This window comes from Cantharellus anzutake (assembly GCF_015039405.1).
Source record: "Cantharellus anzutake strain C23 chromosome Unknown EI90scaffold_144, whole genome shotgun sequence".
Taxonomy (NCBI): Eukaryota; Fungi; Basidiomycota; class Agaricomycetes; order Cantharellales; family Hydnaceae; genus Cantharellus; species Cantharellus anzutake.
The window spans coordinates 158,924-179,074 of NW_024067094.1; the positions used below are offsets into that span (position 1 = coordinate 158,924).

Consider the following 20,151-nt stretch of genomic DNA (forward strand, 5'->3'; position numbering starts at 1 on the left):
TCGAATTCCGAGATATGCCATGGGGCTTCGCTGTGTGGGCGGATCCTCTCTGTGCCGTGGATTATATGGTCCGCAATGCGAGTGATGCATGTTGAAAAGGTGTCCCTTGGGTCTATTCGATATCTTCTGTGGGGGTTGAATACCAGTAGTGGTGGTACGGTGAATGGTGTTGTTAATCTTCTCTGCCACGGGTAGAGGCGGTTGGTGACTGGGTGGTCATCTGGGAGTCGGGCCAGGTGTGTTGCCTCCATCTTTAGTCGGTATTCGAGGAGTAAGTCGATAGGTGGGATCGATGCTTCGATTTCCATTGCCTGTGTGTTGGTTGTACGAAATGTTCCTGTAATCATGCGCAAGCATTTGTTCTGTAGTATAGAAAGATGTTTAATGATCATTTTAGATTTTTTGCGCCAATATATTGGTAGACCGTAAAGTGCGATAGGCAGTATCGCTCCCAGGTAGAGGCGCCGGACATGGGTCTGGTGGAGACCTCTCTCTGAGTTGCCCAGCATACGAAGGGCTTGGGCCGCGGATGCCGCTTTGGAGGTGATCCTCTTGATGTGCTCCGTGAACTTGAGTTGCGGGTCGAACCATATGCCTAGATATCTCATCAGGCTGGATGGGTTGACTGTTTTATCGGCGTCGTTTATGTGTGAGGGGATGGTGATGGATGGGCCAGGCCCGGCATTTCTGCCTGTTCTGGTTTGGGTGAAGTGCATGAGTTCGTTTTTAACTGGATCGGTCTTCAGGCCTCTTTCCCTGAGCCACTCGTGGACTATCTGGAAAGCGGCCTTAATGACTTCAGTGGATTCTTCTCTGGATGGCGCTGATGCTGATATGGATCCATCGTCTACATAGAGAGTGAGGGGCATGGGGGAAATTAGGCCATTGTTAAATTTCGTGCTTAGCTCTGTGTTCTGTGCAATCCTGGTTTGGACTCCTTCCACGGCTTTTGCCAGCGGGGACGTGAAGTATGCTGCCAGAATAGGAGAGACACATGAGCCTTGTGGGACGCCAGTGAAAATGGGCCTTAGTTGATCTCGTTTTCCATCTAGGCAGATTGCCGCTTCTCTGTCCTTGAGGAAACTGAGGACCCATTTTACTGTGGGGAGCGGGATGTGGTAGGCTCTTAGCATGCTAATTAGGTGAGAGTGGGAGATATTGTCGAAAAAGCCGGTGATGTCAAAGGTGAGCATGGAGACTACCCTCTTGTGGTTCCATGCTGCCTCGATGTCGTGCACGATGGTAAGGAGGGCATCTTGGGCTGACTTGCCAGGAATTCCACCATACTGCGTGCTGGGGAATAGGCGGTGTCTTGCTGCCAAGTAAGCTAGCCTACGGGCTTGGATCCGTTCAAGAGCTTTCCCCGAGACTTCTAGTAGTTGAATCAATCGATATGATCTGGGGAGGGAGTAGTCCCTGTTTGGTTTCTGCAAGGCCACTGCGATGGATGTGCGCCATAATTTCGGGTGGTAGCCTGAGTCTGCACATAGCCTGAGGAGGTGGAATATCTCGTCCCCAAGGGTCTTCCATGCCCACTGCCAAGCACGCCCCGTAAGTCCGGAGATCCCTGGGGCATTCAGTTGAGCGGCTGTGAAAATGGCATCTCGGACTTCACGTTTCGTCACGCTGACATATTCTATGTCATCGTTGCATGGGTCTAGAGAAATTGGCGGAGAGTTGGCGAGTCTCGGGAGTTCTGGGAGGGGGTTCTCCCGTAAGGTTTGGCACTTGTCTATATGGCTAATGGCTGGCTCTAGGTTGTCACTGCGCTTTATAGGTGGCGATATATAAGTCCTGTGGCATTTGGTCCACTTCCTTATGTCCCAGAGGTTGTGTGGGTTTGCCTTTTCCGTGATGTTGCGGAAGTATTCCCGTTTGGCCTTTCTGATGCACATGAGGACCTCCCTCTTGAGGTCTTTTACGCGGCCTGCCAGGAATGTTGAGGGTCGGTGCAAATCTCTGGTCCAGTCTTTCAGCATTTCCTTGGCTTCACGGAGTTCCTGATATGCTTTTGAAAGGTCTTCCGTCCACCATGGTTTCGCTGCTTTACTTGGCCGTCTCACTGGAACTGAGTCGTTTGCTGCTTTTCTAGGTACCTGTGCAAGGTTTCTGTTGCTTTGTCGAGTTCTTCTGAAGTAGCTGTAATGCGGCATTCATTGAGGAGTTCGTACACCAAATTGTCGTGGGCCGGTTTGTTGTTTTCAATGGTCACTTTCAGGGCCTCTGTAAATTTGTCCTCCGACGCATGTTTCCAGTTGAGTTTTTCCTCACACAGGTTGTCTACTTCTTCCCTGGGGGAGCCTAGCTGGAAGGAGAGGGCATGGTGGTCCGACAGACTGCCGATTTCCATATCTACGTGGTGTCCCATTAGGACGCCTGCTCCGAGTGCTGCTGCATTGGCAAAGGTTAAGTCAATAACTGATGAGTGTCCCATGTTGTCCTCCCGGGTTGGGATGAAGGGTTCGTTACAGATGGAAAATGTTTTCCCTTCGAGCCATTCTAGGGTCTCTGTTGTGCGGTTGCACGGGGCTTCGACCTGATCATCCCAGGTTGGATGTCACATGTTCCAGTCGCCTGTTATGACCGTTGGGACATCCACATCCAGCCTGGTGTTAACCAGTCTGTCCGCTGTGTATTCCCTGCTTTGGGGGTCGGTGAGGGTTTTCTGATTATAGATATTAATTAGTCTGATCGGCGCGTGTACCGCTCCTTCTCTTTTGACTTCCAAGATCATGAAGTCTAGATCTGATGCTAAGTCGTTCCTTAGTGTCAGCTCTATTTGTGCATTCTGGCGGGTGTAGGCCATGCATCTTGGTCGTTCGCCTTCAGCGATAGGTAGTTTGGGGAGGATTGCTTGCCACCCCTTTAGGGTGGCTGATGCATATGTGCTGTTGATCTTCTCCCACCATGGTTCTTGTATGAGTAATATGTCTGGCTTTGGGTTCTTTCGTTTGGAAATGATATGCATTGCCGCTTGTGTCGCCGCATTGGACCGATTCACATTCAAGCTGCATATTGAGAGTTGGGCTGCTATTTTGGGTGTGCACTTCATTGGGGGGAGGTGAGGTGAGGGCTTGTCATTTCAATGTCCATTTTTTCCCCGCTTTCCACGGTTGACAGGTTGGGTTGATTGGTCTGTTTGACAATTTTTGTCTTTGACCATGTGTGGACAAGCTTAGCAGTGGATGCCCTTTGGGCTTCCGGAGACCGGTTCTGTTCTAGGATGCGGCTTACATCGTCGCCCGATAGGCCAATGTCTACGCTTGCTACCTCTGATTGATTGGTTGCCTCTTCCTTCCCTTTGCCTTTGTTTCTCTTTTTGTTGCCAGCCTTCGGCTGTGCAGTTTGTGGCTGGGGGTTGCTAGGTGGCTGCGCAGTCTTCTTCGGGATGGGTTTGAGGCCCATTTTGTTTCTCCTGATCTTACATTCTTTGAAGGTGCTTACATGTGCCTCTTTGCAATTTATGCAGCGAGGTTGCACATCTGCTTGGTGGTCATCAGTGTTGTGGTCCTTTGCCCCGCACTTTAAGCACCGTGGCTGTGCGCAGTTGGCCGTGCGGTGGGAGTACATGCCGCATTTGCTGCATGCGAAGACTTGAGCACGATCTTCATACGGTGTAATGGTGCATCTGTAGTTAAATAAGTACACTGTCCTGAGTTGGAAGAGTGTATCTCTGTCTTTTTTGTTAGTCAAGTCCAGTACAATGGATGCAAAATTCTTAGCGTAAATGGTGGCATCTGAGCCCAGCCATTTGGGTGGGCACCACTGCTTCAGTTCCCCATAAGGTGGGCAATACGTCATTAGCTCTTCATGGATCATGTTGATCGGGAGTGGGTCATTGCCGCAGTGGGTGGGTATTTTATTGATTTTCACGCGGTAGTGTTCCATGTCTGGTAGGGTTGAGAGAACCTCGTTGTCTGTGATGGTGGCCGCAATGTCGTTCCCGTAGTCCTGTAGGTCGGACACCTTGCAGGTTGGGGCCATCGTAACCTTAATGTTCCCTGCTACCGAGTATCCCACTGCCATCACCCTGAGGTAGTGCGGGAGATTCTTTTTCTCTAGCATGTCATTGATCTTCTTACGGATCTTGATGCCATTTGGGCGTTGGTCTGGTTTCAGGGGAGGGTTGATGCGGATGATTAGGCAGTGGGGGTCTGCCATCTGTTTGTGTTCCGTTCCCTGTGTGGCTGTTTCGTGGGCTTGGTCTGGCGGTTTCACTGTCTGTTTCTTTGCTGTTGCCTGTCTGGGTTGCGGTTTCGGTGGATTCTTTGCTGCTACGCTTGCCCAAGACTCGGTCGGGGCCACCATTGGTTTCACTACGGTATCCGGGTCCCTCTCTGGCAGAGGTTGGGTTTGGGCCGTGGACACCTTGGATTCTAAGGATTTCAAGCGATTGGATAGGTAAGCGTTAGTTGAAGCGAGGTTGGAGACATTAGCTTCTGCCTCCGCCAGACAGCTTTCTAGGTCTTTTCCCACCATCTTCTCACCATGGCTTTTGTATGTGGCTTTGGGCAGTCCTGCGAACCAATGGGAGTATGTCGGGAGGAGTTGTTCCCACAGGCCTGCAAGGCCGACAAGTAATAGTCTCTCCGTAACCTTGTTCATACTCGTGGACGCTTCTTCCAAAAGCTTCCAGTTCCTGTCGTGTTCCTCATCCTTGGGGGTCGGGTCTTCCATCCACATCTCTTCGTTCTCCGAGTCGGACCGTTCTTGGTGTTCGGCTTCTGAGGAGTGTTGAGGATCTGTGGTGTGTGTGCTGTCTTCCATTGGTACAGCGTGTCGTTCCATGTCTGGGGTGCTGGGCCATGACATCGGGATGCTGGTAACATCCAGTTGATCGGAGACTGGCGCAATCGGATAAGGGTGTTCAGCGAATTTGTCACAGAGTAGTTGCATTTCTGGGGTACTAGTCGCTGCCGCTTCGTCCCAGGGGCTACTGTTGGCTGAGCCTGTTTGTCCTCTTGCTGTAGTTTTGGTACCACGACGTGGCAATTGGTGCGGCTGGAGCGGCGTGCTCGAGTTCGTGTTGTACATATCTCGCTTCGTGCTAGACTGTCTCAAGTTAGCAGGGTTAGCTGGCTTTTGGAGCCTTGCTTTCCCTCCTGTGTCAAACTTTTCTCGATCATCCATGGTTAGGAGATCGTGCGTGGGAAGGGGAAGCGGTTTGGGGGGAATGGGGGGTGGTATTGTTGTTTTTCGATCTCACTAGACGTTTTCCCTCTCTTTTCGAGATGGTGTCACGTGCGGTATAGGCATGTGACAGCATTTTCCAGAGTGCACGAACTGGGACTGGGCAACTCAGGTTGTGTCCGTGTACCGCTTATGTAATCAGATTTGGGCAAAACATGGCCTCACAAATGTTCCATCGATAACTCGTGAAACTGTATTCCAAGTCCCAACAAAAACCTAGAGAGTGTGAATATACAATGTAAAGTATGTACTGAGCGCTCAATCAGAAAAATCCACGCATTATAAAATGAGCATGTAAACAGACCAGTTATGGTACCTCAGATAGCAGATCCTGGCGACTCTACAGATCGTGCATTATAGCGTTTTACAATATCTTGGAGTAGTGCCTTCCGGGGCCCAACTCGTACCTTATTGACTGCTGTTCAATTAGGAATAAAGGTGTCCTTAGGGGCCAGCCAACAAGCTTGTTGATCTGTTCAATTAGCTTTTCCCCCGTCATTGCAGCAATCACTGTAGCACCCAACTGGAGTATAGTACACTCTAGTTTCTCCTCCTCCACTCTCTTCTTCTCATCTCGTGCCTTCTGGGCTTCACAGCTGGCAGCGGCTTTTGCTGCCTCAACTTTGTCCATAGTTTCCTCTCAAGATTCTGTGTGTTCTCAATGCCGAGCTTCCTTCCTGAGGAATGGATGATGGGCTTCACTGAAATTTGCCCTTATGAAGCCCTCAGTGTTGTTACAGCTATACATCGCCAATGAATTAAATGGGCAGTTGATTTTGATTGTTTTGTATGCAACAAATTTTCCGCAATACTAATACCAATCGCTGAAAATGTAAAAGGGTATAAGGAGCATGGTAGGAAGTTGTTCCAAAGTCAGAAGAGCATCAATTGAGCTGAGTGTGCCCCAGGCATCTCCAGAATGCGCTATTGAGTGCGACGACGTACACACGAATAAACAAATGATCACCCAACAATTTCAGGCTCGTCACACAGCAGCTAAGCATGTAGAAATTCTCCTGGATGTGTAGAGGGTCTTTTTCTATAATTCGGACTGTTGGATTTTATAAAACGCGCTGGTTGTCGAGAACGGTTGTAGAGCCATGAGAACTCATTTTTTTTACAATTCCTCAGTCCAATTATCAGCTTTTACAATTCCAAGTAACTTTTGATTCAACTTTTTGTTGCATGAGACATTTGTGATGAGTTATAAAACTATACTTCCACAGGCTGCTCTGCGGCCAGTCTAGCTTACATAAGCAGTCCCGTGGGCAAGCGAAGCTTGCCCACCCCCACACGAACATTATATATTGCCAATGTGCTATTCTCTGGTGTCGTTTATAGGAGTCGTAAAACCGCTTCTCGATCGATGTGCCTCAACCTGAGTTCCAAATGCCCATCATTTGGCCCGCCATTGTCACTCATTCAGTTTTGGATGCACTGCTACAGATTCCAGTTCCGTCTAGTCTCATGTATCTTTATTCCTTGCTGTTTCATTTCGGGACAAGTGACAACGCGTTGTACGTTGTGCGGATACAGGTTTCACACTATGCTTTGCGTGGAATGAGTCTTAAACATCGCGCTATCTCTCAGCAACGCCTGTCTCAGTCATGCGGCCGCTAAAAGGAAGTGACCCCCTTCGTCGGACGGTTTTTCTGGCTTTCACAGCTCACGGGTTTGCTATGCTCTTTTTGCGTTCTTGCCTGGTTTGCCAGCTGGCACTGGCTTACGTTCCTAGTCTCGCTCTTGCAGTCTTCGAGAGCCAGTTTCAAGCTTCTTCACGTTCGGGTTCCTACCATGACAACAGTTCCCCTAGCACACGCTATCACAAGGCGTTCCTTCGTCGACACCTTCACAATGCCGCTGGCGGCGCAGGAGTCAATCATGGAAACAAGGTGCCCCTGAACCAAATTTTACCAAAGTATCGGCCACACGATCATTCCCATTTTCCACGAAAGAATAGAGCACATGAGGCAAACATTGATGATGCATCTGGCTCTGGTGCAGAGGTTTCGGATCAAGCTCCTTACCCGCCATCGGAGGCGATTCATCCAACTTCCAAGGTTTCTGCTGCAACCCTTCCCACCCCTACATCATTGCAAATGCATCTGCCTCAACACCCGCCTGTTCCAGCTTCCATGCCTGCTCTACCCAGCTTTGGTTCTGCTGTGCCCGACCCTCCAGTTCGTCCAAAGCCGGAATTACCTTCCCAGCTGTCAACCCCGGAAATGCGCAAACACACATGTTCGGTCCTTTCTAAAATCTACTTCGACATGAATGGCCCGAATTGGATTGTGAACTACGGATGGGCCACAGGTGCTTCATCTAGTTCTGTTCCCATCGCCGACACGTCTTCCCCGGTCCCTGGCATTGGTTCCAACGGCGCAGATGACTGCTGCGCTTGGTATGGAGTTACTTGTAAAGGGCCGGCGGTGGTATCGCTAGATCTTGGCAGGAACGGGCTCTCTGGACCACTCTCGTCGTCTGTGTTTTCCCTTGCTGAGCTCGAGCGATTGTGAGTATCGATCCTCTCTCGTTCGCCCCACCTTCTATGCTATCTCCGTCTCGCCTATCTCTCTGGGCTCTATCAGAGGACTCTAGGCATAGAGTCCTTATCCATAATCTGGTGCTAGTTGCATACTGACATATATTGTCTCATCGCTCACGTTGCAGAAATCTCTCTTCGAATGCACTTGGTGGCTCACTTCCGCCTACGTTCGATGCCCTCCGCTCGCTAAAAAACCTCGATCTTTCCAATACCTCCCTCACCGGTTCGATTCCTAGTTCGCTTTCCTCTCATTCCGTACTCAGCACACTCCACCTCTCAAATAATCAGCTCACTGGAACGGCCGATTTCTCTGCACCCAAACTCGTGAATCTATTGCTGGATAATAATCATTTTGACGGATTGACCATCGAGAGCACTGCGTCACTGGTTAGATTGACGGCTAACGATAATCAAATGGTGGGATCTTTGCCAGATTTGAGCTCTGCAACGGGACTGCAGATCTTCAACGTCGCAGGGAATTACTTGTAAGTCAAAGATGTGGTACTCTGACATTGGTCTAGCTCATGTCGTCTTTTCGTAGCACCGGACCTCTGTTTGATCTTTCCCGATTGCAAGAACTCTATCGCCTTGATGTCCGTTATAATCAACTGACAGGCAAGTTTGCTCTACTCTCGTCAGCCATTTTAGCCCTAAACAACCTATTTGGAAATTCGATGGCAATCACAAAACAAATTGAACGTTTTGACGCTCAAACCAGGCCCGTTCCCCAGCAACATCTCGGCTCTCTCACATCTGACAACCTTCATCATCTCCTCGAACCAGTTTTCAGGGCCTTTCCCTTCGACCCTCTCGCCTCCTTCGCTCAAGACATGCTCCGTGCTCCCTAACAATGTTCAGGTTGTCCCACCCGTTTCAGTCCTCGCCGACACAGATAGCTTGGCTAATCGATGCGGCGTCAAGGCGCCTGGCGGTGCTGATCCTCCAGCTGGGACTCCTGCATCAGTTAGGAGACGGGACGCCCAAACGGATGGAACTGGAACGAATGTGCAAATAGAGGGACGGATGCTTGAATCGCTTGAACGTGAGGTGGCAACTTCACCTGGAAAGAGGCTTGGTGGATTGCAGAGACTAGGGCTCGGGAGGACGACGAGGCGAAGGCCAATAGCACAGTGAAATCAAAGGTCGACAGCGACAGTTTAAATATAACTGACACATCTATTCGGTAAAGATATAAAACTGCATAGCTCGTGTGTTATGAATAGGCTCCTCTGATATTGTAATGTCGCTGTGTTACAGTCGTACATTTAACGGGGGCACTTGACGGAGTTTAAAATACAATGAATGCCAAGTGACTCAGGGGGATTCATGGAGTGAGGAATCTGGGAGACACAAAGTGATTAGGGTTATATAAGTAATCCCCATAGTGAGGCTCGGCCCATAATGTATCCAAGGTGCAATGATAAAGGGAGGGAGGTTAAAACGATGAGGTGCTTGAGTCTCGAATGAGATGGAGTGGGGATCGTTTCACCCGCTCGCAAATATGGAGATAACTTCATAGACCGTAGTCAGCTTCTGGTTCGCAATATGTAAGCACATCAGGACAGCTCTACTAGTTACCGTATCACAATTGGGATTAGAACAGGTGTCCGGCACTTCGAAGCCAGCATGTCCACGATACTGCGCAATATCGGTTGGGAACCAATCGGGTTGCCAACAAAGGTGAGTGGTTCCTATCTCCTTTCACGGTACACAGACTCCAACTATCTTGGCTTAAGAAAACTGGCATTCGTGGTGGTGGTTAAACAGTGACATCAGTTGAGATCCATGGCGGGGCCTCGAAATTCCTCTCTTGAGAGTACGTCGCGTATTTCGACGTCTCCACTCGTATCTTCAATGCGGATAAACCTGCCGTCATTTAAGTCAACAGAGGGGAAACCCCCACGGATCGGCGTTGTAGATGCTCGTCCAGAGTGAGGTATCCCAAACATGGACATTAATTGTCAGGACAGACTGGAACCAGCCGCTTCCATAAGGCAAGAATTTCACGCATGTAATGCTCTAGTGTGCCCTTCCCAAATAACTGGATGAGCCCGAATTGCTATATATGTCGGCGTGGACACGATGACTGGGTGACCGCCGCTGGGTGGTGGCAGTTTGACGACACCATGATATGGATCTTGAGTATGCCAGATGCGGATACAGTTATCTGTGAAGCGAGACAATGGCCACGAGGTGAACAACGAATGTATGATAGTTCCGTGGAAACAGTGGGTATTGTCTGGATCACAATGTTTCCGATCCGAACAAATGAGTAACGGCTAGTATCTGGAGACGTTTTAAACCCAGACAGCCAAAACGTGCAAGTCTGGCACCACGTTGAAACCGTTCACACTGGATTGAACCTCCATCTTCTAGAACGATCTAGCCATCGGGCGAGCATGCTGCAGGCAAGCTTCATAAGCGAGCAGACCTCCCTATCTTGAGCGTTTGAGCGCAAAACTGAACTGTAGGGCATGGAACGTATGTACTACCAGGCACAAATCATACAGTCCGTCAGGAGCGCGGTTGAGCTCTCCATGATCCCACGTGTGATCGCCAAAAACGTGACCTGTCAATCTTGTTCTGAAAATGACAATAATGTACTCTATCAGTAACACCGCTTACATCAAGCTCATACTACACGCTGCGAAGTACCCGCACGCGACTGTGAATGGCGTCTTACTGGGATCAAAGTCAGGCAATGAAGTCTCCGTCATCGACACTATTCCATTGCTGCACCACTGGACAAGTTTGAGCCCTATGATGGAAATAGGTCTTGACCTTGTATGTGGCATGGATTTTGATTATTCATCCTGTGTCAACTCAACACTAAGTGCTCAAAACACGACACGCATATCAGTAGGCTCGATCAAGCGCGGAGGAACGTCAGCTTCAGCTTGTAGGCTATTATCAAGCAACGAATCGACCGAACGATAAGGTCCTTGTGCCTGTTGGCGAAAAGGTCGCCTCCTCCATAAAGACAGCATTCCCCGACGCGTTTGCTCTCGTTGTATGTCTTGACTTGCTGGAACCACTGGAATCCTGATGCATTTGTATGTAGATCGATGGCACGTCGTTGGATGGGAGCAACCCAGCTCTGATTGTGTGTGTTATCATGATTCACCTGAAATGAGCCTTACACTTGCTCTGCAGCCGCACGTCTTCAATTCGTCAGCTTCGTCATGGAAACCTCAGTCACCGTTGACTAGCGCTTCTTCGCCTTTCAAGCTACAAAACACATCCTCGCCTTCCCTTGCCTTCAAGTACATCCACGAGGGAGTTCATCGACAATTTGGTGATTTCGATGATCATCTGGAGGACGTCACTATCGATTGGCTCAGAAACGCACCTGTTTCATATGTGATTGAAGCATAATTTATCAAGATAGTATGGCATCTTTAAAACAGGACACAAATACATGAGAGTGTATGATAAATCGTGAGGCCAGAAATGCAGTTCTACAAATATCCCGGAATTCATCAAGTTCTGGCAACATTGTGGTAATGTGGCCCTGGATAATTATATGTCTTCAAGAACACCCTGTCATGTTGCGTTACAAGCCATCTGCCACGGCAAACTCGTCAGAATATTATTCTGTTGTCGCCATGGAATTCACGTACTTCATGAAGTCGTTTACGAAATCTCGTAGGATATTGATAGATACTTCATCCATCGAGGTGTGTGCCACCATGTCAGGTAACTTGACTGCAGACAGATCAGCCGAACAAATCGCTTGTGGATACCGCAACTCACCAAAGAGCCGACACAAATGCTCCGCACCGTAGACTTGACTCATTTCTTTTTCTTCCCCTGGGTTGACATGCTGACCTGTTATATACTGCTTACGCGTTTGTGCATACTGGGGTCGCTCGTAGCGATATAAGAGCATGCTCCCGAGGGATCGGTCGAAGTAAGTCTGGAGTCCTGCCAACAATGTTGGCAGAAGATCAATTTTGCTACTGTAGATGAATGAGGCGCGAGGAACTGCCTTTAAGACGAATGGGAGCTTGCCTGGGATGCATCTGCGACGTAGCATACTGCTTGAACTCCTCCAGGAGATCCCGTACGCAAGGTTTTCGTGGCAGGGTAACGAGCTACGGATAAAGGAGGTGTTCGTGTGGCGTTCCTTCACGTCAGGATGGGAAGATACCTGGTTATTCTTGGTCACAAACTCCCAATCATTTACCAATATCACTTTAATCGTTTCAGGTATCGTCAGCTTAAGTTCGTATTTCTGGGAACTGTCCTAGAGTTGTGGAGACGGAATGGGTCAATCCTTTCGTTCCCTTGGTAAACCAAACATCTCGCACAATCACCTCTTCTCTTTTTCGCTTCGACCTCGCTGTGTCCGCAACCGCTCGTGAGTCCCTCCTTCCACCACTTCCGGTCTTTGAAGAACCACCAGCGGCAGCGGATGTCCGAGTTTTCCCGTCATTTTTATTCAGCGCTTGTGAATTGATAGTCTTCTGCATTGCCAAACTCTCGTCGTTATATTTCAGCAGCCTGTCCTGGACAACCCACTCGTCCCATCTAATCCCAAAGCGTATGAACAACGGAATAAATCCAACCAAAATAAATACGCACGTTTGCTTCCACCCCTTGTAGTGCACAAAATAGTGTGGGCCCGCAGTACCAGTTTTAATGTTAGCGGCATCCCAAATCTCCGCCTTCAGGACCTTGGCCTCGTATATCACAGGGCCATGATAGCAGAGGACTTTCTCGCCAACTTGATAATTCAGCGTTGAGCCCATTCAGATAAGTCGGGCGCCAGAGGGGAGCACGTGATTGCGTAAATCAGTAACCGTTTTCCATCACCGAAGCGCCAAGCATGTCCTTGGACAACGAGCCTTTTTACCTAAGGTAAACCGTAGAGATATGGTGCGCACAGAGCGAGGCTAATCGTATTCCTATATGCGTAGATATTAGTCAGTGGTGACCAGCCTCTCCCGATGTTATATGGTCTGACTTACCCGATGTTAATGTCCATGCCGATAACACTCATCAATTTGACGATGGATTTTCATTATCGCCGTGCTTGATTCATTTCGGGCATGTTCAGCACCGGGCATTCAGGCAAGCACGGACACGAGTTCCTCGAATTCGAGTATGACAATGGCCGATTACGATACGCCAACAACTCCAACTACCGTAACGACAGTCTTATCCGAAAAGAGAGTAAGCATGGTCCCCACTTGACGTTGATTTTCCTTTGCTTACGGTACTCCAATCGTCTGGATATATTCCATCGCACTCTTTTCTCCAGTGTACATTTCGCCGCTAGTGATAAAAGAGTTGAAGCGGATCGTAGACTCAAGCGAAATCACGAAGTACGTGTCCACCATTCTGCTCTGCCATATGATCCACCCACACCTGGCATGGTAACAGGGAAGATGACACAAATTGGCCCAAAAAGAACATTGTAGGGAAGCAAGAGATGGAAATAAGAATTGGGAATGACCACATTGCTTTTGAGGTACACGATTACTAACATCTCCTAACATGCACCGATCTCAATATGGGATTCCATTACAGACCGCTAAAATTGGGTCACTTGTTGACGTACAGGACAGTGAAGACCCAGAAGGCCTTCGCGTCTTTTATTATCTAGTTCAAGACCTCAAGGTTAGCCCCGTCACTCTGTTATTAACTACTGGAATCCAAGAGGATATGCTCATTATCGCCCCCCTTCGCGCAGTGCCTCATTTTCTCCTTGATCACAATGCATTTCAAGATCAAGCCTATATAATGGCCTGATCGGCGTGTTAGCTAGTGGATGTAATCTTGTACTCACCGAATTAATGTGCTCCACCTCACGCACTACGGTAGCTATTGGCTCTGACGGGAGCTGCTGACCCTTCAGATGTGCACGCCTAATTTTTGCAACGACCGTTTCATATCTCTATGAATATGATTCATTGTCGGAGCACGCATTTGACTTGCCTGGTTTACTGGTCCTCGTTCCCTGAAATGTTTTTGCCACGATCCGCGATCTGTGCCCAAATCTCCTCTAGTCAGCCCTCGGTTACGGTTGAGAGTTGGTGTGATGCACTCCTGAGTTATATGTCAAGGACACTCGACTCTTGTGTTCGATGATCCGGCCTACTCTGCCCAGTCTGCAACTAGCTGCGACTCAAGTAGTTTGTGCTCAAGTCACAATGATGACCTGCTATCACGATCCACACAACTGGGTTCCTCAGGAATCTTCGAATTGGACGAGGCGTCTTCTGACTCCTCTGTATCACCCCTTACCAACTTCCCTCCATTGCAGACTTTGCTTCTTCAGAAAATTCCTCCAGGGCTTGCTAGCAACTTCATGCGGCCCGACCTCCAATGGAAGTTTGCCGTCTAGCCACGAGCTGGTGTAGACCCGGTATCAACCATCCAAAGACACTGTCGGGATGCTAGCTTTGTTTCGTGATTACTCAATCGGCACGAGTGAAAAACGGGAGGCTACCCGAAGAGAAAGAGAACAGCTTGAAGTCGAGCACCGTCTCCGCATTCTACGAGAAGCCCAGATAAGGAACTGCACGCCAAGGGGTTTGCTTCGAGCAGCTGGAGGCTAGGATGGCAGATCCAAGTTTCGCAGCTTCAGTTAATCCTACAGTGTCAGCATCTTTCCTTCCCGTCTCACGAAGTCTTCAGGGCGTCCCATCACATTCAGGCACGAAGATGACCCACATCCTCGCCAATGATAATATAGATCCTTTCTCGTCACTGTGGACAAACCATGATCATGCACCTCCTACCCACCGCCATCTGATGGCCACGACGCAGACGGCTGCCACGAATTGCTCACCATTGCCAATGGCCGATCGGAGCACTTGTTCCGCTATTTGGTCAATGCATGTGAACTTCTGCCCTAGCCACGGAGTAAACACTAAACATTTATGGGCCTTGAGTTGCCCACATCTGCCGGAATTAAACTGCAACTCGTTGTAGTTCTGGTCTTTAGCCTCTACCTGGCCTCAGGGACAAGGCGCCTGTCTTGGAAGTTTTCCACTTTGATCAGGGCCGATGAACTTGTATTGCATTCAGGACATCGTCTAGACAGGTTTAGATAATAAGTCGTGCACCACCACTGTCACGAGCAATGAAGAGTTGACGTAGCGCTTATGAGCTTGCAGATTCTTGCGATAATGATGATTCAGGGGTGGCGGTCGGTGAATCAGAATTAGAATGTATGTCTGGGGGCGAGGATTGTTGGGTTGATAGCGTGGCGGGTGACTCTACTTCTGAAGATGAAGGGTAGTTATCATTTGGCGGAAACTCCAGCCATGAAGCAGGTCCAGATTGAAATGATGCCGATTCGGCTTCAGCAGCGGCAGCGGAAGCCATTTCTGCCTTTATAATCTGGTCTGCGAGCGCTTTGACTCGACCCGAGCTTGTATCCAAATCAAACTTTTCCCGCGATTTAAATAATTCCGACTGCGCGTCCCGTATCCCCTGTAGCTTCTTGGCACCAAATCCAACTTCTGCACGCTCCCACCTAACAACCCTAATACCAATGCCTGGCATCATGTTAATTTCAAGATAACGGATCCACTTGGATAGTACGTCCGGATCCGTATCCCAGACTTTTATTGCTCGCTTGTGAACAACTCTTTCGAAGTTCTCTTGGGACTTCTTATGGACGAATGGCCCACGAAGAACAGTATAGAGGGACCGTTGAGTGGGTAGCGAGACGGCTCGTGAGACCGGCATCCCAAGAGCATAAGCCGCATGAAGTGAAAAGTGTATGAAGAGGGTAAGGAGTTCATGATGAAAGGCACGAATATGAAGAATAGCGACTGGGATTCCATGGATTCTAGGATGTTGCTGGGGAAGTGTAAGGGCTTGTGGTGGTACAGCAGGATCAAAAGCGCGCGGCTTTGGGCGACCTGTGGCTAGTCGATCGGTTGGAGCCCGTGAATCGAGAGCGTAAGGACTGCGAGATGAAGAAACGGTAGATGATGCGTATCTATTGAAATGAGTGAGATATGGGATCATAAATGAAGACAAAGGCCACACCGAACTGCCGCAGAGCAGAATGCCGGTACCTGTGTGGCGATAGGGCCAATTGCAGCCAGCAAAGCTCCTCGACTAAGCATCGTTCCAAGCTCCCAGACAAGCGCCGGGAAAAGTCACTCAATTGAGCCGGTGATCTCCGTCTTCCCAAAAGGGGCGCCGAGGGCTTCGTTGGTGAATAACAATGCCTCCGCCAAGACTCAAAGGAGAAGTCGACAAATTGGCGGGACCTCTGCATCGCCGTATGGTGGTATGCGCGGAGGAGTTCTAGAAGTCCTTGACTATATGTCTCACTAAGGTAACTTAGACGAGCGGGGAGTGGGATCGTATCAACCGGAAGTTGAAGCGCCTCCTGGACGAAAGCGGTTGGACTGATGAAACAAGAGATAGAGCAATTGGTATCCCGGCCAAACTGGACAATACACTTCTCTCATCTAATCAATTAATACCAGAGGAATACAAGCGCTCTCCTAATCTCAAGATACGGGCCTTGGAGTCTGCCGTAACTCCCCAAAGCATTTGTATGTGCTCCTCGTTACTCAAAGCCCATGCTTCCAAACCAAACTTTATTCCAATATGCAGCAAGCGTGCCAATAGAGGTCAAAAAAGAAATCATGGAAGAGATACGACAATTCGTTGAAGAAAATCTTGAACGACCATGACTGTCACCATATACCAGATTGTGCTGACACGGCGGGGATAACAGTGTGGTATATGATTGTATATGCAAACTACACTTTGTACTTTTTCCCCGTAGTGGTAAAGAATGTTTGCAGGACATATATCTGAATACTGATGGGTGTAAGCTTCAGTATAAACTGGATCTTCTAACGATAACCGTACGCACACCGCCATTGTGATGATTGCACAGCAGTCTAGTACTGCATACCAAAAGATTCGACTACAAAGTTCCAGGTGAACTGACCATCATGACCGAATAGTCATCATACTCACTTTTGTGTCGATTTTACTACGGAGAAACCACGAGTTTCACGGGTGTGGAAGCTGGTAAGAGGATATGAGCTCAGTCGTCCACTCAAACCAATGCCGCAAGACCCACTAGCGTTGCTGGCGCTCTATTGACGTCAACGAACCCCTTAGTCGCCAGATGCTTTCATCCAAGGCGCTGGTTTTTTCGGAGATTTGCCCTGGACGAGCAGGCGATTCCCGTCGGGGTTCACTTTCCACCATAATGTCAAAATCAACCAATTTGTGGGTGATTGTTGACATATCGTTCTCGAAACAGAAAGTGTATTCGCCAACATGGTTCGCAGTTAGGATGAAATCCCCTTGATGCTCTCGCTCTCCAGACAATAAAGACCAGCCATTCGGGTCGATGATTTCCCAGTCAATGTCGAACGTCCCGCCTGCTTGCACCTATAAAAAAAGTGCCAAATAAAATAGTATCAAGACGTTGTCAGAATTACAAATGGTTTGTGGGGGTCAGAACGGTACACACCGCAAAGTAGAACTGAAAGCCCATTAGCATGTTTCCAGCTGACTATCAAAACTCGCCAACTCACAGCTATCTTTTCGCCGGCCTTGTCAACGTCAGCATAAAAGCAGAGCCTCTCGTTTGGAGCTACGGTTGTCGTTAATGCAGAAGGTCGCACAAGGGATGGAAAAATTAGAAATAACACCAAGAGAAGATGAAGGGTCATGAAGGCCGGCCGTTCCATAGCAATGACAGCAGGGTGGATAGGCCTCTGCCTGTCCAACGAAGGCCACTAGTGTTCTGCCTGCTGGACCAAGTCGTTGTTTCAGGATTCAGTGGAAGTCCCGTGACCGTCAGCCATACACGTAGCGGTTTGATTGTCTCACACTACTAGAGCCATATGTGGAAGGAGGCGCTTGTCAGTCTCCCTCGTCTGGGTCCCCACTGCGAAAATGGGCAAGGGAGGAGGTCCCTGTGGCCCCGGTAGCTCGCATTGTCCCTGGGCTAAACACGTCATCAGCTCCATGGTATCAAATGACTTATCATGTGCAAGTATTCACTCACCACCACTTCACCACCTCCACCACCTCTACTTCCACCATTATTGCTAGCTAAATCGTACTAACCTGGGCGATTAATACTCACACAACCTGTTTCAGGTTTTATCCTCTTCCACACCATCCATAATCCGCTGGCTATAGTTTTCTCTGGATTGTGGTCATCCTAACCTACCTTTTTCGCGCTCCTTTCAGACTCTCTTGCTTCCCTTTCACATCATACCTCCTCCTCTACCTGCTCTACTCGTTGTCTCCTGAAAACAGAGTTCGGCTCCGAACAATCGGTATGAGCGAGGATAACGATGAGTTCGTTTTGCCGGGATTAGATGCAGTAGCTATCCAGCCAAGCCCGATTCAAAGCCAACAGACCCTTTCTACCCCTCTTCTCCAATGTTGTGAATTACTTGTTCGCAACCTTCCCGCCGTTTCTCCGGAGTCCGCCGAGGCCCACCTTAGGAAAGTAGTGGCTGATCTGCAAACACGATACGCCAATTTCATCAAGGTTGCGGTCTCTCGTTCGTCTACCAGAGGAAAGCCTGTTGATTACGCCTATTTGCGTCTTGATGCCTCTATGCCAGAATCAGTCAAGCAGGCCCGTTCATTAAAGAAATGGATTAAGCCGCTTGAAGAGATGGGTTTCCCGGTCGTATGGAGTCCTATGTTTGGTTTGGATAATCGCAGGGTCATCACACTTAAGTATGATTCCGATTATGGTAACCCAAAGGAGTGGGAGGACCGGGTTATGCATGCAATCGAAGCGATCGATATCGGAGTGCACTATGTAAGCCTCCACGGTGCTTTTACCTCTGCGCTCCTACATTCCGAAGCCGATGTTGCTCTTTTGGTGGACACTGGCCTAACTGTTGGGAGGAAAACTTACAGAGTGAAGGCTAAAGCTTGTGTCCAGCCATTCTGGCCATATGCTGGAGCGGTTGTCGGACTCGCCCGCTATACTGAAAACTTTGCTCAACAACTGGCTGGCATTGTGCAGGCCAGATTTCCTAATCATTATCTGGCAAGTACTTTGGAGCTGGGGAATAACGTTTTAGTTTTCTACGTCAAAGATTGGGACACCATCTCTGAAATCACCAATAATCCTTTGTTCTTTACCGAATACCTTGCCTCATTTGGTGCCGATATTTCACCCCCGAAACTCCTCTACCACCTCAATGAGAAGGGCTTCTTTGTTCCCCGGTCTACTGTCGCCACGGTGAATGGCCCTGCCTACAAGATGTCTAGGGCCTATGACCAGCTTGCCGAGCATCTTCTACAGGCCCTGATTATGGTTGCGAGTGCGTATCGTGTTATACTCTGCCTTGCGGAGCAGATGGAACAAATACTGGACATTGTGAATACCTTGTCCGTGGTCGCCCACACACAAACACATGCGATCGCTGCAGTCAACACAGCGGTGGCTGCGATGGTGTGTGCGATTGGAGGTCAGATGGAGATTTCAGGGGTTCGTGAGGAGATAAGTCTCCTAATTCGTGAGCGGGATTCTGCGGAATCGGATGCGGAGAAGGAAGCGTTGACCAACAAGATCATGATCCTTCACAAGACGATTCAATCCAGGTCTGATGCGTGCAGCGCGAACCTCAAAGCATTGGAGGACCTGCAGATGGGCCTAAGCATGGCCGTCGATTCCACGGCTCCCCAAACTATGTCCGCACAAGCCGAGGACACAGGGACCTACTCTCAGGACCTGGAAGGTTTTGAAGTTGATGGCCTCTCTGTTGGCAACAGATACCGAGCCGATACCTAAGCAACATCGTAAGGTAATGCTCTTGGTCGCTTTTGCCACTTTCATACTTCCATTATCCATTTCTGCCAGTCTTTCACTCCATCTCTTTGTATCTCAGGCCTCCGTGCTCACCTCGTTCCGTTTGCTCCTTCCCAGGACGAACTCCCCCCGTCCAAACGTCATCTTTTTATGTGTCAATGTGGTGGATTCTACTGTCACTTCGCATTTTCAGTGTGCTTCTTTCAACTCTATCCGCTTTCCATGCTTGTACTGTTTCTCCGATCTCCTATTGTCCTCCCTCTGCTTTTATACCCAACGTAACCCAAACATCCTCCCACAGAGGCCATCCCCCAAAACTCGTTTTTCATACCTGTGTGTTTCTGATTGTTCTTCCTCTATTGTCAGCTTTTATGTTCACTTTCAACTGCCTGTATGTTTAACGACCCTACTTCTGCCTCCCGACACCCCAAACGCTTGATCTTTGGCCATTGCGCCCCTTTAGTTTGAATTCTACGTTTATTCATGTCATTTTGTTTCCGCTGGAGCCCAGGAATCATCCCCAGACTTCAGTATCCTTGTCACTAACAAGCGCTAACATCATCAGATTCAGGGATGCATTTAAAGTGTGTTTAATCGCATCCCTGATTTCGATTTCGTTGCTTTCCCTTTGTCCTGTGTG

The 20,151-nt window shown here is 49.0% G+C and overlaps 9 protein-coding genes across 9 annotated transcripts; 5 read left to right on the forward strand and 4 right to left on the reverse strand.

Moving 5' to 3' along the window:
• Positions 1-4,460: 4,460 nt before the first annotated feature.
• Positions 4,461-5,130, reverse strand: EI90DRAFT_3177439 (uncharacterized protein; the record flags this gene model as incomplete). The annotated part of the gene is made up of 2 exons (XM_039066351.1): positions 4,461-4,562; positions 4,597-5,130. 2 exons carry the CDS (start codon positions 5,128-5,130, stop codon positions 4,461-4,463), a joined length of 636 nt encoding a protein of 211 aa, XP_038908699.1.
• Positions 5,131-6,457: 1,327 nt separating this feature from the next.
• EI90DRAFT_3089509 (uncharacterized protein) lies at positions 6,458-9,074 on the forward strand. The gene is made up of 4 exons (XM_039062297.1): positions 6,458-7,702; positions 7,861-8,220; positions 8,277-8,350; positions 8,454-9,074. Exons 1-4 carry the CDS (start codon positions 6,798-6,800, stop codon positions 8,867-8,869), a joined length of 1,755 nt encoding a protein of 584 aa, XP_038908700.1. The 5' UTR covers positions 6,458-6,797; the 3' UTR covers positions 8,870-9,074.
• Positions 9,075-10,312: 1,238 nt separating this feature from the next.
• EI90DRAFT_3089514 (uncharacterized protein) lies at positions 10,313-11,257 on the forward strand. Its single transcript, XM_039062298.1, has 4 exons — positions 10,313-10,519; positions 10,599-10,745; positions 10,797-10,838; positions 10,889-11,257. The coding sequence occupies exons 1-4, from the start codon at positions 10,325-10,327 to the stop codon at positions 11,108-11,110; spliced, it is 606 nt and encodes a 201-aa protein (XP_038908701.1). The 5' UTR covers positions 10,313-10,324; the 3' UTR covers positions 11,111-11,257.
• Positions 11,084-12,486, reverse strand: EI90DRAFT_3294146 (MRG-domain-containing protein; the record flags this gene model as incomplete). Its single annotated transcript, XM_039067418.1, has 6 exons — positions 11,084-11,299; positions 11,356-11,694; positions 11,747-11,829; positions 11,886-11,981; positions 12,046-12,265; positions 12,320-12,486. The coding sequence occupies 6 exons, from the start codon at positions 12,484-12,486 to the stop codon at positions 11,215-11,217; spliced, it is 990 nt and encodes a 329-aa protein (XP_038908702.1). The 3' UTR covers positions 11,084-11,214.
• Positions 12,487-12,555: 69 nt separating this feature from the next.
• Positions 12,556-13,723, forward strand: EI90DRAFT_3089518 (Mago nashi protein). Its single transcript, XM_039062299.1, has 7 exons — positions 12,556-12,595; positions 12,655-12,660; positions 12,795-12,910; positions 12,999-13,062; positions 13,121-13,208; positions 13,268-13,357; positions 13,431-13,723. Exons 1-7 carry the CDS (start codon positions 12,564-12,566, stop codon positions 13,479-13,481), a joined length of 447 nt encoding a protein of 148 aa, XP_038908703.1. The 5' UTR covers positions 12,556-12,563; the 3' UTR covers positions 13,482-13,723.
• Positions 13,724-14,759: 1,036 nt separating this feature from the next.
• On the reverse strand, positions 14,760-15,888 carry EI90DRAFT_416495 (ribosomal protein S10 domain-containing protein). The gene is made up of 2 exons (XM_039067588.1): positions 15,743-15,888; positions 14,760-15,692 (listed from the first exon to the last, which is right to left on the reverse strand). Exons 1-2 carry the CDS (start codon positions 15,820-15,822, stop codon positions 14,846-14,848), a joined length of 927 nt encoding a protein of 308 aa, XP_038908704.1. The 5' UTR covers positions 15,823-15,888; the 3' UTR covers positions 14,760-14,845.
• Positions 15,889-15,940: 52 nt separating this feature from the next.
• EI90DRAFT_3089521 (uncharacterized protein) lies at positions 15,941-16,528 on the forward strand. The gene is made up of 3 exons (XM_039062300.1): positions 15,941-15,989; positions 16,047-16,260; positions 16,322-16,528. Exons 1-3 carry the CDS (start codon positions 15,984-15,986, stop codon positions 16,399-16,401), a joined length of 300 nt encoding a protein of 99 aa, XP_038908705.1. The 5' UTR covers positions 15,941-15,983; the 3' UTR covers positions 16,402-16,528.
• Positions 16,471-17,400, reverse strand: EI90DRAFT_3135788 (emp24/gp25L/p24 family/GOLD-domain-containing protein; the record flags this gene model as incomplete). The annotated part of the gene is made up of 6 exons (XM_039064744.1): positions 16,471-16,531; positions 16,587-16,640; positions 16,694-16,744; positions 16,800-17,116; positions 17,199-17,210; positions 17,263-17,400. 6 exons carry the CDS (start codon positions 17,398-17,400, stop codon positions 16,471-16,473), a joined length of 633 nt encoding a protein of 210 aa, XP_038908706.1.
• A 136-nt stretch (positions 17,401-17,536) lies between these two features.
• Positions 17,537-19,766, forward strand: EI90DRAFT_3089524 (uncharacterized protein). The gene has a single exon (XM_039062301.1). The coding sequence runs from the start codon at positions 18,018-18,020 to the stop codon at positions 19,491-19,493; it is 1,476 nt and encodes a 491-aa protein (XP_038908707.1). The 5' UTR covers positions 17,537-18,017; the 3' UTR covers positions 19,494-19,766.
• The last annotated feature ends 385 nt before the right edge of the window (positions 19,767-20,151 follow it).

What these genes read in the sequence shown, in the direction of transcription:
- EI90DRAFT_3089509 (XM_039062297.1), top strand. Translation starts at nt 6,798, where the DNA reads ATGCGGCCGCTAAAAGGAAGTGACCCCCTTCGTCGGACGGTTTTTCTG. An exon ending in CTTGCTGAGCTCGAGCGATT is followed by an intron (nt 7,703 to 7,860) that starts GTGAGTATCGAT and finishes CTCACGTTGCAG; the next exon opens with AAATCTCTCTTCGAATGCAC. An exon ending in AACGTCGCAGGGAATTACTT is followed by an intron (nt 8,221 to 8,276) that starts GTAAGTCAAAGA and finishes GTCTTTTCGTAG; the next exon opens with CACCGGACCTCTGTTTGATC.
- EI90DRAFT_3089514 (XM_039062298.1), top strand. Translation starts at nt 10,325, where the DNA reads ATGACAATAATGTACTCTATCAGTAACACCGCTTACATCAAGCTCATA. An exon ending in TGGAAATAGGTCTTGACCTT is followed by an intron (nt 10,520 to 10,598) that starts GTATGTGGCATG and finishes GCATATCAGTAG; the next exon opens with GCTCGATCAAGCGCGGAGGA. An exon ending in GGAGCAACCCAGCTCTGATT is followed by an intron (nt 10,839 to 10,888) that starts GTGTGTGTTATC and finishes CTTGCTCTGCAG; the next exon opens with CCGCACGTCTTCAATTCGTC.
- EI90DRAFT_3089518 (XM_039062299.1), top strand. Translation starts at nt 12,564, where the DNA reads ATGTCCTTGGACAACGAGCCTTTTTACCTAAG. An exon ending in CAGTCTTATCCGAAAAGAGA is followed by an intron (nt 12,911 to 12,998) that starts GTAAGCATGGTC and finishes TCTTTTCTCCAG; the next exon opens with TGTACATTTCGCCGCTAGTG. An exon ending in GACTCAAGCGAAATCACGAA is followed by an intron (nt 13,063 to 13,120) that starts GTACGTGTCCAC and finishes GCATGGTAACAG; the next exon opens with GGAAGATGACACAAATTGGC.
- EI90DRAFT_416495 (XM_039067588.1), bottom strand. Translation starts at nt 15,822, where the DNA reads ATGCTTAGTCGAGGAGCTTTGCTGGCTGCAATTGGCCCTATCGCCACA. An exon ending in TTCTGCTCTGCGGCAGTTCG is followed by an intron (nt 15,693 to 15,742) that starts GTGTGGCCTTTG and finishes TCATTTCAATAG; the next exon opens with ATACGCATCATCTACCGTTT.
- EI90DRAFT_3089521 (XM_039062300.1), top strand. An exon ending in CGTAACTCCCCAAAGCATTT is followed by an intron (nt 16,261 to 16,321) that starts GTATGTGCTCCT and finishes TCCAATATGCAG; the next exon opens with CAAGCGTGCCAATAGAGGTC.
- EI90DRAFT_3089524 (XM_039062301.1), top strand. Translation starts at nt 18,018, where the DNA reads ATGAGCGAGGATAACGATGAGTTCGTTTTGCCGGGATTAGATGCAGTA.